General features: G+C 34.6%; 1 protein-coding gene across 4 annotated transcripts in view; it reads right to left on the bottom strand.

Moving 5' to 3' along the window:
• Positions 1–966: 966 nt before the first annotated feature.
• Positions 967–13,379, bottom strand: part of SLC12A2 (solute carrier family 12 member 2) — a 59,179-nt gene continuing 46,766 nt past the window's right edge. The window contains exons 20-28 of one of the 4 annotated variants that reach the window (XM_069880318.1): positions 11,989–12,129; positions 11,171–11,218; positions 9,521–9,643; positions 9,243–9,354; positions 8,705–8,791; positions 6,383–6,518; positions 4,787–4,854; positions 3,705–3,872; positions 967–1,758 (exon numbers count right to left, since the gene is read on the bottom strand). In XM_069880318.1, the coding sequence (XP_069736419.1) occupies positions 3,737–3,872; positions 4,787–4,854; positions 6,383–6,518; positions 8,705–8,791; positions 9,243–9,354; positions 9,521–9,643; positions 11,171–11,218; positions 11,989–12,129 (851 nt within the window). In that variant the 3' untranslated portion in view covers positions 967–1,758; positions 3,705–3,736. Of the gene's footprint in view, positions 3,873–4,786; positions 4,855–6,382; positions 6,519–8,704; positions 8,792–9,242; positions 9,355–9,520; positions 9,644–11,170; positions 11,219–11,988; positions 12,130–13,379 lie in introns of all 4 variants that reach the window. The other 3 variants (XM_069880320.1, XM_069880319.1, XM_069880321.1) reach the window with 3 other exon arrangements.

Below are 13,379 nucleotides of genomic sequence, written 5' to 3'. Positions count from 1 at the left end.
CCCTGTTACACTGTGACATGCAGACGAACATGGCTATGCAGCCTGTTATTGCAGCTCAGTGCTCTTGGCCTGTGCAGGGAAGGCAGATGAGCTGGCAGGGTACAGGGTAGAAAGCAGATTCCTGAAGCTACGAAGCTAACCTCTTCTGCAAGAGATAGAACAGATCAAGGGCAACACCAGCAAAGAAACTCTTCTCAGGTTCCCTTTTCTGCATGCAATTTTGAGCCTACTGCCACCAGTAAGTATAGGTAAGCAAGCAGCCAGCCATTCCTTGCCTTATGCCAGGTCACGCTCTGGTTGTGCCGTAAGGTTTGCTGTATACTGCCCAAAGGACAGAGTGCCATTTCTTTGATGTTGTGTGACGGACCCCTGTGCATATGAGGCACCTTATATTTAAAGAGAAAGATCTTCCCTGCTACTTCTTGGAGAATGTGCGTGTTACTGCTTCAACATTTGCTCTTGCTGTTTAAAAAGTTAACAAAGTGGTGATTTCCACCAGCTACTTTACCAACATGTTTCCTCATATCCCAGTGGATTGCTGTTTAAAGGGAGAAAAAGAGCTCACAATCCTTCACTGTATTCAGAAGCATTGTAACAGGAAAAACAATTCAGATACTGATGTTCCAGCTTAAAGCACCATATACTGCAGATTGATCTGCATTGTCTAAGTTACAACAAATTTTACAGAGTGAAACAAGATTTATTTTAATTATGCAACCACCACTGTTAGTAGCCCAGTAGTGGCAAACATACCCCTGAAGAACAAGACACTTGTCCCCTTAAAACCAGCCACTTCAATGGCTTCAAATCTATTCAAGGTACTATGCAAATTCAATAAATGTAAGTATCAGATGGGGGCAATAAGCATATTCACATATCAGAAACTATTTTCAGCATTAATCCATTCAACTACGAACATTATTCCTTATCACCCAGCAACTAAAAGGGCTTTTTAAGACAAGACAGTTGTATTGAATTCACTTCCTTTTATTGCAGCGACATCCCCCAGTACAAAGTATTTACTGTAATAATTACGTTAAAACATTAGAAAAGCATTTGTGTGTGACAGTTACAGTACAGTATCAAATCTTACATTTTCAAACCAAGTGGGTCATTACCCACTAACGCTCAAATCTTTAAATTATTTTCAGTTGTTTTTAAATATGTAATGTCAGAAAAAGCATATAAAAAGAATATGTAAAATGAAACCTAAATACAAATATAGATGAACAAATAAATAATTGATTTCATCCACTTTTTGTCTTTCTAAACCCATACAAAGAAACCTAATCTACAGAAGGTATGAATTGCCATGTGTAAGTGATTTCATTTTTCAAGTAATTGATTGGAACATACCTAAGTTTGGCGTCATAATCAAAGCAGAAGTTGGAGTGACTGCCACTAAATTATATCTGTTGCAAACAATTACCATTAACTTTTTGAAAGTTTAGCGTAGCAAATGATCTTGAAACTTGATCTCATGCCTAGTGTTAGTGGACTTCTGAGAGGGCATGTGAAAAGCATTCTATGTTATTTCACAAACATTACCTTAACTATCCCCATATGCATATTTAGATATATTTTATATAATTTTATACACATATATGCATGTATACACACACTTCATTTGGTTTCTGTGTTACAGATCACAAGCAATGGTTTCCTGAATGGGCAAAAAACCTTTTAAGTAAGTGTACCTGTGCACATTTTTTACTTTGTTTTAAGATAGCAGCACTAAGTCCATGCCTTACTGTCCATCTGCAAAACGAAAAGAAACATGGCAATGATTCCATATGCACAATGGGACATCCTTAATCCCTAAAACCCACTGTAACATCTGTACTATATAAGTTGATAAATTTGATCCCTGCCCCCTTACCTGAAGGAAACAGCACTTTTACTGCAAACTGGCTTGTCTTGCAATGTTTATCATAACAAGCTGGGTTTATGCTGGCATCAATTACCTTACACTTAGCAGCAAAACATTCTTTTTTTTTTTTTAAAGTAAAATGATTCAATACTCAAATCCAATTGACAGAAACAGCAAAAAGATTTCTTGCAGTTTACCAGGAACTTGACAACAGTGTATGCTGCACTGTGTAGAACATTTTTCTCTTTAATCACAATGACTTGAGGTTCCATCTTGCCACACAATGATTATGCTTTGTCCTTCAAAAGGAACAGTTACATTTCAATTTGAGCTTGTATAGAGCATAAAAAGACATCTCTTCTGTGCACCCTTACATGAAAGTCACTCAACCACTGGTAAACTGATCCAGTAGCACATCCAATGCTAATATCAAAAGCTTGTGAAATGTTTTTAGTCAATCCTTTCTATCCAAAATATATTAGGAATTTAAAAAACAGTTCACATTACTAACCTTTATACAAAGGCTCAAGTGAAATTTCTTGTGTAGGTGTTCATAGTAGATTAAATTATGAAGTCTTCAAAATATACAATGAAAGGGCATAAAAGATTGGCAGTTTCTTTATTGAACATAAAAAAATGTATAAAGTAGGATGTATGGAATACACCTAAATTCCTAAATGATCAAACCTGAGTATTATACAACACGACTAAATGTATTTTCTGACAACTGAATGAATTGACCTAAAAACATCTCCGCAAGTAGCTAGTGGTCCTTTTAACCATTTGTCAAAAAATGCAAGAGAACTGTAGCTTTTACTTTACCTACTGGATAGCAAGATTCCACATAGTGTTTACTGTTTTCTGTTAGATAGCATCACATTGCTTATATTATCCCCATTAAAGCCTTAAGTTGAGTTTTGTTTCAAAGTAAGTTGAAAGTGACACCTAAACATAACAGGCCAAGAACTAGGACAGGTCTTCTGCTTTTCTTCTAATTTGTTGTACGATAAAAAGCCTCTGCCAGTAAGATAAGATCAGTTTCCTACTAGCGCTACAGGGCAAAGACTGACCAGTATTCTTCACCAAGGTAGCTAAAAATGCTAGCTGTGCAACTCAAACTAGTGCTAAAGTATTATACATTGTCAAACTTGAGAAAAGGATCCTCTCCGCTAGTAGAATTAGTTCATTATAACTGTTACAAAATAAAGTTGCACAAAGCGTCAACAATACCATCAGAAATGTTTTAGTTCAACAGACCTGCCCCAATTCTCACCTTCACATCTAACAGATATAATAATAAAAAAACCAAAACCTTTCTGACAATAGAAAACATACAGTACTAAAAACTAATAGCTCAATGGAAGACTGAAAAGCAGCATTCATTTTTATTGTAATATGGAAGAGACTAGAAACTAACGAAAGTCTGGTCTAAACTCTTAGTTGAAGGCAGATTTTGACATTCTATATAAATTTATAAAATAGGATGTATTGATGAGATTTGGTTAATTTCAGAAGGCACCTCAAGGCTAAAAGGCTTTTATAAATCTATAATCCTTTCATTGATCAAAAATAAAACATTTTATTGCTGCTATTCAAATAGCAAAAAAAGAAAGCTTGTCTCATTCTTCAGACTAGCAAGGAATCCTTCTCCATTAAGCAAGATTAAATTACAGAAAATATAGAATAAAACAGAAGATGTCACAACTTTAGAAATACAGTGACTTTCCTTGTGTGCTTTCAAGTCAGTGAAATAGTGAAAGAAGAGTCACTTTTTGCCTTTGTGATGTTAATAAACTATAGACCATCAGTCACTCCTCTCTGGGCACTCAAGTACCATTCATCGTAGCTGTCCCATGCGCAGTACTCTTAGGAATAGAAGGTAAGAACGCTCTGATGATTCCCACGAACAAGTAGAATCGGCGGCAGATCTTTAGAAAGAGCTTCCAGCCAGGCCATGTACAGTGCACTAGAAACTGCACCTTTTCGTGCAACTGGCAAACTCCTACAAATGATAAGAAAAAAAAAAAGCTTTCAACAATTAGAAAACCCTGGTGGAGTACTAGTCATATAAGTATGAAAACATGATTCTGCAAAGATATATATATATATATTAAGTAAAATTTCCTAACCTTTCAGTTTGGTTTTTTTGTCCTCAGCACTCAGCTAATGAGTTGAGAGTTTGTATCTTAAGCACCACAGACCTTTACACCTATCTTCCCCCTCACTTTTGGCTACTTAACAGCATTTTGTATTCAGGTAGCTTCATGGAGAGTTCTCCCCAGTTCAAGACACTTTCGGGAATGACTTTAAATTACATCTTTTTCTTACAATGTCAGGTTGATGCAGTCTAGTATTCCTTCTCACAATCCTTCCAAAACATGCCATCCTCTTGTTTTGAAAAAAAACAACTGTGTATTTGCTCTAGACACACTTCACTTGTAACACTACTTCATGGAGCTCTGAAGTGGGCTCCTGAAGAAAAAAACAGGAGGAGGAAATCTACGACCTGTATTCTGTCTGTTTACCCTGAAACTAATTCCATGGAAATTCAGCAGTGGGATGATCATCTAATTTCATCTAAGGAGACTTCACAGGAAAAGAACTGAAAGGAAAGAGATTGGAACAGCTGGGATGCAGGAGTGGAAGAAATACTGGAATCCAGTGCCACACTATAAAATTGGAGGTACTCACCTAAAGCAGCATATCAAAGCACAGAACTACACAGGTCACCTTTCATTCATCAGTATAGCAGCTCCATACTTGTAATAAATACTTCAGCACTGAAACCTCCTCGACTATTTCTCTATTTTAGTGCCAAGACACAGGTTTTTTTTTCCTAGCCTGTATTTACATATATTTAGATTTCAAATCACAGTTCTAAATCTATTACGGCAAAAGTACAAATCACGTACTTACATGACAATTACATTAGCTGTACTTGAATGTTCTTTCAGCAACTCATTTAACCTAATCTGGCGATAAGTCTGTAATCAAAACAAAACTTGTTAGGAAGATTTTTTTATAAAACTACAAGTTTATTTATTCAAGAAAAATAAAAAAACCAGTTATTAAGTTATTATCAACTGGTGTGAGTCATTTATAGAATGCAGGTACTTCCACCTCAGTTTTCCAAACACCTACGGTTGTAAGGTTGGGAGAGAAAAAAGCAGTAATCTTTAAATGTGCAGATAAATAAGTACTATGAAAGCTAAATTTAAGCTCATTCTTCTAATTCCTCCACAGCTCCAGGAAGCAAAAGCCCTTATGCTCTCTTCAAGGTTCTTTAAACTATGCCCTAAAAGCTTATAGTGAGCAAGTCTTAACAGAAGTGATGTCTCATCTTCATTCGGTAAGCCTGTCTCCACAATGCCCCTCCCTTTTTATTCCCTACACTATCTTAACATTTGCGGTAGCTTTCTCAGTAATTTTCAGTTCTTTTACATCAACTAACATTTCTGCAACATTTTAAGTTAACCACCTCTTATAGTTCTGTTGTTCAGAGATGAGCTAAAGTCTGATTAGCCTGAAGGCTAGTGCCTGCAGAAATAATTAAGGTCTCAGCAGGCAGAATAACAGAATGCTTCATTATCTCACTGAGTTTTGGTGGTATTTGTACACATGAGGAAAAGCAAGGCATCATGCAGCATATTAACTATAAAGTAACTGTGATTTACAAAATCTTCCCTCTCCCAGCTGTTACTTAAGAGCAAAAGTTAAAAAATATATATATAAATATATCCAACATTCATATCTTAGACAAATGCACAATCCTTTCTCAGTTGTAACAGATCTCAGCAGCAGCTATCAGTCAATCTGTACTCACCCATTAAATAAATTCCTGTTTGTTTTTTTTTTTTTAACTCTTAACAATGCAGAATGACCTAATATTCCCTCTTCTCCACTGCAAATCCTCACAGAAGTTGTAAAAACCCAAACAGGATAAAGAAGATAAAGGTGAAATATACTGAGGACCATCTTGACGAACTTTATCACTGAGACTTTAGTCAGTCTTACTCTAGATACTTGTATGTATCTTCATCCTGTTAAAGCATACCACCTGAGCCTCCTCCACAGGAATGCCAGGGAAGGAATACCTGTGCTGTCTCTATAGTGCAGAACTGCTTGGAAAAAAATGTCAACCCTTTAATTACTCTTCAGAAGCACAATTAGATATGGTGGGGTTTTTTTTAGAAAAGAAGGAAGAAAATTTTAGGTTGGTTCCCCAAAAGTGAACAAACAGCTGAATTTAGACTACATTATTCTAAAGTAACTGCTGAAATAATGTAGAAAATCAGTTCAAGACCCTCTGCACTCTTCTGAATGCAGAAATATTTCTTTCTTTTTTTTGGTGAACTACCTAAATGGTTTTAGATACTGCTTTCCATAAGGTTTCATAAAAATACATACAGAAGAGAGACAATAACAAGAACGAACTCACTGATATCACGAACACAAATGCCACAGGAGAAAAAAGTTTACCAACATCTAACATAACATTCAAGAATACAGAACCTTTGTTTTGTAAAGCTCAAGTTCATTATCTGTTATCCTCCATGGTTCATCTTCCTTCATTTTATCTGCAACTTCCTGTTCTTTATCATCTTCATGAAGTCGGAAGGGCTCTATCATTTCTTCAAAAGCTGCAATACTGGAATGATTAATAAGTCATTGTATTAGAACAGATACAAGCACATCAGCAATGACTATTATAGTATCAGAAAGTAAGCTTTATTACATGTAAAAATAAACCAATTTAATTTTTTTCACAGTCAGTTGCAGTCAGAATATCGAATTAGCTATTTGCATTTACAGACATTATAATTCATTGATTAGTGACACGTATAGTTTTCATTGCTCATCATGCACCTAGAATACAAAGTTTTATACCCAGTTTAAGAAAAAAAAACAAACAAATTTTGTTAGGTTTTCTCTAACTGCTTGGAAGCTGAAGAGTGCCACCTTACAGAATATAATGTAACTAACAGTCACTTCTTCAGAATTAGATTTGAAAGAGAACAAGTTTATATGTCACATTAAAAAGAACAGCTATCAAGTCTCATACTACCACCATTGCAATTTTGACTTTACTGCTTTATTTTGCTTCTCTTTAATCGTTCCAGTATAACCTGAGAGCCATATTAAATTAAAAATAACCACAGCGATTTTGTTTGGGCTTCCTGCTGCACTTAGAATCATAAAATAGTTTGGGTTCGAAGGGACTTTAAAGATCACTTAGTTCCAACCACCCTGCCATGGGCAGGGACATAACCACTGGAATCATAGTGTAGTTGGCCTCAAAGATCATCTAGCACTTGTAAGACTATACTTTGAATTTAATTTAACTTTAGCAAGAACCTCAAATGAAAACAAAGAGACCAAGAAGCATTCATTTCTACTATTACCTTACTATCACCTTACTCCCTCTACCCACACTAGGATACAAAATAGCAAACAAAGGCTGCCACAAGTTATGAGAGTAACTTGTCTTTGAATAACCCCAGCATGCAAGATGTGAAAAAAATTGTTAGGATAACATCCTGAAATGTATGCTTTACATCTAATGAAATACCTGCATTTTGATGTTATTTGAATGGGCTTTTTATAAAGATAACATATTATTGGCAATTTTCCATGATTGTGAATCACAGAGTAGAAAGTTTAACAAACACTAAGGAATATCTCTTTGATATACAGCAACACTATCATGTGTAACATGTAAGCTTCCACCATATACTTAAACACCCCTCCATACTCATTTTCTAACTGAGGTGTTCCTATTCCTCTAGAAAACACCCACATTACTCCAAAAAAACATTTTCTTCCTGCCTTTGGAGGCCTTTACTGAAATAAGGTGATACAACAGCTTCATCTTCATCAAAAGGGAAAACACAGAAATGATATGCTAATTTTCGGCTCAAGAAGAAGGAGAAGTATTAAAAATGTTCTATTACACAGCACAACAACTGTTAAAAATAATCAGTCTTCCTCCACTTAGTTTACAGCTCTTGTTAATGCCAAGTGGTATCTTAGAAAGTTTTTCAACACATTGTAGGAAATGTAACCACAGAGACAGAAAAAATGCTTTCATAAGAAGTAACTCATGGACCCCTTCTATAAAATAAAAATAATTCTGTGTAATTCTACAATCTCAACTTTTTATGCATAAATACATGTTATCTTTAAGTTTACACATTTTAAAACAGCAGGCTTCCAAGAGCAAAGACCTCCAGAAGTATCATAGTACCAGAAGTAGTCTACCATTCCTTGATATATTCTATGTATTTAAGAAAAGGTCATTAAAAAGCAGGGTATAAATAATACATGTTAGCATTCACATAGTTGTAAAACAGTATTTCCTAATTTGTATGACACGTCAGATTATTTACATACATGCATATCCATGGTATTTTTGCAACTTCAACATACTAAAGAAGACTTGACGAGAAATAAGGATAATATTTTTAGATCTTATATTCTGTTATACATTTGCACTGAAAACCACCTACAATTAGGTTTTTTTAAACTTCAAAATGAGAAATATCACATCTATGATCACCCTTGTGTAAATTATAAAGTCCAAGTAATTTTAAAAAAAAGAAGAAAAAATTAGAATTGGCTATTTGAAAAGGGATAGAGAGACTTTAAAAATACAAAATTCTTTTTTTGTGGTTGTGGAACTTGCTGCTTACTTTACTTCTTTCATTTTCATGAAACACTGGATGTCATAGGAACTACTCAGTCAAAATTGTTATGTAGAAAAGAATGAACTATTCCAGATTCATGAAAGACATCAAGAATTCAAATAACAAACAAATTGGGTCTTTTGAAACTTACTTTTCTTTCTTTGGCTTAGTATTAATATCTCCAAGAACCATAATGTCTGAGAAGTCTATCCGAAATTTGCTGAGCAAAGTAGCCATCCTGTAATCAAAAAAACAAGCCTTTATGTGTGATCAGATTTGTAATTATTTCACAGTGTAAACAGATAGGTGTTTGATAATAAAACCAGTAGTTCAAGGAAGAAGAAAAAGCAGCTTAAAAGTGACAGGAGAAAAAAAATCAAATTGATCCTGCATACTGCTATAAATCAACAACATGCTTCAGAAATAAAAAACTTTTTAAACCTATAAAACTAAGAGAAGTCCTCTCCCTCAAAGACAACCTCAGAAAATGTTTGAAAAGGAAAACGGAATGTTAGTGTCAGATAATCCAAAACAATCTGAGGGAAACAGAGCTTGTTTTGGAGAAAGGGCATACAATATGCTTACATCTCAATCAAATAAACGAAAGAAGGCTACTAGGAAAAGTAAGTTATATACTGTGTAATGTGCTCTATCAGCATTTGGAATTAAATATTTAAAGGTAAACTTACGCTCTTCGGTCATGATCAATCCTGTTTATTTTTCCACCAATGAACACTCTGATCTTACAGTCTTTCCACTTCTTCTTGGTTGTAAGAAGATACGGAATCAACAGTGTCAAGCCTGCATTTTGTTCAGAATGGGGGAGTGATTCAGAAAACACAGCATCATGTTAGAGTTTAACAGTACAAACTTGTAATCTATATATGAACTGAGACACACTTACTAATTCAAAATAATTTCAATAATTTTTTTTCAACATTTGTTTTTGAAGTATAAAGCACATTACCTCCATCATCAAAGAGCCACCAGACATCAATATTGCTTTTGCCTTGTTTCTTCTGAAACTGAGTACTTGCATCAAGAAGTCTTTGGTCAGCCAAGTTTAAAGGAGCAGATGGGCTCTTTGAATCTGGAACAAAGTATTAGATATGAGAAAATTTCATTTCTTAAGTTTTTCGCTTAATCACTCTGAAATTCATCAAATGCAACTTGTTGATATTTTTGTGATATCTCTAAATAAGATTGTTTCTTTGTCCCAAATTCAATTCTAAATTTTGATAGAATGGATATAAGATGAACTATGTTTAGGGAGTCTGCCAACTCTTAACTTCAGCAGTTAAAGATTTTAATTTCAAAGTAATTTAGCAGACATGTGACAAATAAAGGAACTGTAAGACCTTTGTACAGTCATTTGCCGGGACAATTTAATTAACCTTGCATATGTACTTCAGAGCATTAGATCATGTACTGTTGCTATGTCTTGTATATAACAAAATTTCAGTAAAAACATGCAGATGCTAATCTATAAGTAAATACCACGTCCTAAGTGCTTTTCTTCTTTTCCTAAAATTCATTTTTTTCTTTAAGCATGTGGTGAAAATAAAAGCTAGTTCTGTGTATTGGAATTCTGTCTTTGCAACAAGTACTGTCTTGCATGTGCAAAGCTCTGAAGCACAACAGACCATTTTGCATAACAAAAGTTACTGGATGTAACCGAGAACAAGACAAGAATGACATTTTCAATTAGATTCATACCAGCAAATATAGGTTTTTAAAACTTAAAAAAACCCCTAGCCCCTTTCCCTTAATTAAAGCCTCAGTGTGAACAAGAGTCAGAAGTTGGATAGTCATCTCAGTCCTTACATTAGGAATTTTAAAATTCAGAGTACATCTGTGACTGATTTACACTAATATACTACTTTATTGCATACTGGGACTTCTTCCAAACTGCCATCTTGTGCTTCAAGATGTAATCTCCCTTTCCATTATTAAAACACAACAGCTATTAAAATTATGGAAAAAATATCAAAGAAAAGCTACATTAATCTCAGTTACGGCAAAAATAATTGCTTAACTAAAAAAAAAGTCCGAAATAAACCAGGAAATGAAAACTGCTCAATTACTCTCCCAAAATGCTGCTTATTTGAATGACTACTTCACATTATTTTAGATGTTAGTATCACCGAGTGGCTATATTATGCATTAATTCACACGCTACTGAGCAATTCAAAATGACAGAGTGACAACTATGGCTTTAAAAGGTCTACTGAATAGACTGACAAAGCATTTGCACTACAGCACTACATATTTCCCTTACTGCTAAATCTAGCAAGAATCCAGATAGATACCTGAGAACTAAGAAAGATCTTTAATACATTCAGAATGTTACTTAAGAGCAAAAGTTAAAATATATATATATAAATATATCCAACATTCATATCTTAGACAAATGCACAATCCTTTCTCAGTAGCAGCTTGTTATTTTTCCATAGCCTAATCTTTAATGATGAAGCATATTTCAAAGCCTAAGAAAAAAATTAACATTGCATGGTTGGTATTTTCCTCTCTCATATACGTGTAGAAAAGAGAAGAAAAGGAAAAGTAAAATTAACAATGTGAAAGAATGATTTAACACAAAAAGATGGAAAATGCCTGCCTTTTTTCAACAGTGGTTGTGCGGGAGTCTTTCCATCCTCGTCCTCCTCTGGAAGATTTTTAAAGATACAAAATAAAAAGGTTAATTTCCTTTATGTTGCTAATGAAAATGTTACTAGTGTATATAAAAAAATCAGAAAATAAAGACGTAGAATGAAATGGATTTTCATACAAAGAAAAGCACATAAATGCAGTCTACCAGACCCTAACATTTATTTGTATTCTAAAAAACCAAAATTAATTGCATTGCTTATTTAACTATTAAGTCGCTCCAAGCTTTTACTTTAAAAAGAAGAGAAAAGCTGGTTATTGTGAAAGTTACCTGAATGTTTTGTGTCTGTTAAGATGCATATAATATTCTAGATGAGGTGAAAAATGTTCGTAAATTTAGCAGCCCTGAAGTCCCTTTATATATATATATAAAAATATTTTATATTTACATATTTTACATACAGATATTATTTTTATATTTATATAACTATATATTTTATATCTATATATATGTCTGTGTGGGTGTGCATTTGGCATGATTCTCTAGCGATTTTTAATGCTTGTTAAACTCATTAACAAAGAAAATCCACTGTCTACCACCTGTTTTATTGAGGTGACTAGACGTGAAAGGTTTATTTACATATTTGTAAGCTCTAAACCAAAGTACTTAAGTGGCTAGACATGTTATGCCAGAAAAGCATGACACACTTGTGTTCCACAGACACAAAAATCCCTTAAATAATTCCTTAGTAAGTGGAGAGGAACTGAAGAGAGAATGAGAGAGAGGAAGAGTGAGAAATCACATTTCATTGTTAACTAGCAAGTTACCTTTATGTAAAGCAGGAGTTCTTTCACTAGATGATGGAGCAAAAGCTATAGAAGTGTCTGTCTCAGCCTTCTTGCTATAATCCACTTTTACTATGACATCCTTGGCACATGGAGATTTTTCTTGGGATGACAGTAACTCTTCTTTGAGAAAGCAAGGAAACACATTATAAAGCATTTAATTGGTGCAAATTGTATCAACAGAGGGATGTGACTATACTGAGATGGTTCAGGGTTTGTTAAACTTTTCTGTAACTGTTATGCTGTGGCAAAGGGTGGACAAGCTGGAAGGCAGAAAACAAGAACAAGATCTTGTATGAACTGCTTCAGAGTACAAAGAAGCTACTTCTCTGAGCAGACATGAAATTTCCTGCTACTTCCTTCTCAGATTTTGGGTGTTATTCTTTTACCATAAGGTAAACATAAACCAAAACTAGCTAATATGAAGAAGAACAACCTCTAGGAAAAAAAATTACTTGGCAAAACATTTTCCATTTCCTTCTAACTCCAAGAGGAAGATGTGCTTTAGACAAGGCCCAGACCAAGTATGTCTCACAGACAAGTTTTGTTTTTTCCAGATTTGGCTTCAATGGAGCCATCTGGCAGCTGTCAGAGTTAAAACAAACTCCCAGTCTCCAGTCTATACTAGGATTCTTTTGACACCTTGGTGATATATTTCCCAGTCTTCTCAGTAGTGTCGTTCTCACACCTCCTGTCACTCCTTGCCCTTTCTCATACTCCTCTGACCTCTTGCACACAGTGACAGGCTCTCTGCCTCTCTCCAAATCCTTAGATTTTCATGTTTCCAGTGAACGAATAAGCCTTCCCCTCTTTCAGCAGCATGTAACCCTACAGAGCTTGTGTCAAAAGCATTCTTCCTCACTGTAGCAACACTGTATGCAGCAAGCTACAAACAAATTAAGACATCAATCCAGTAGACAGTCGCCAATAAAGCTCACAGGCTTCCTTCATATTCTGCTTAAGATTTAATTAAAATTACATCATTCAGCTTTAAGCAAGTCTTCCACACTGATAACAGAAAACTTTTCCAAACTTGAGACAGACTACTACTGACGTTTCTAAACCTGTGCGTGCATACATAGGGGTTGGCAACCCACACCAGATCCATAACATTCTTCAAGTGTGCAACATTTGTTATTATTTTCATTATTTCAAGTCTTGGTTCCCAAATAATGCATACCAATTTGGAATCCTCTTTAATTTGTTTCAGTAAAACAGGAAATCCTTCTGAAGCGATTATATACAGCTTACAAACTGAAACATAGAAAAGCCAATCTGTTGCTGAACATGGGCTACTCTTATTTTACATTTCAGACTTGCTAATTTCAGTGATTTTTGTTCTGAGAAGAGTGGTGTTTTGATTTCTTGCATTT

Source organism: Phaenicophaeus curvirostris, chromosome Z (assembly GCF_032191515.1).
Source record: "Phaenicophaeus curvirostris isolate KB17595 chromosome Z, BPBGC_Pcur_1.0, whole genome shotgun sequence".
NCBI classification, from domain to species: Eukaryota; Metazoa; Chordata; class Aves; order Cuculiformes; family Cuculidae; genus Phaenicophaeus; species Phaenicophaeus curvirostris.
Note: the sequence above shows the minus strand (reverse complement) of the source record. Positions and strands in the feature narration are given on the sequence as shown.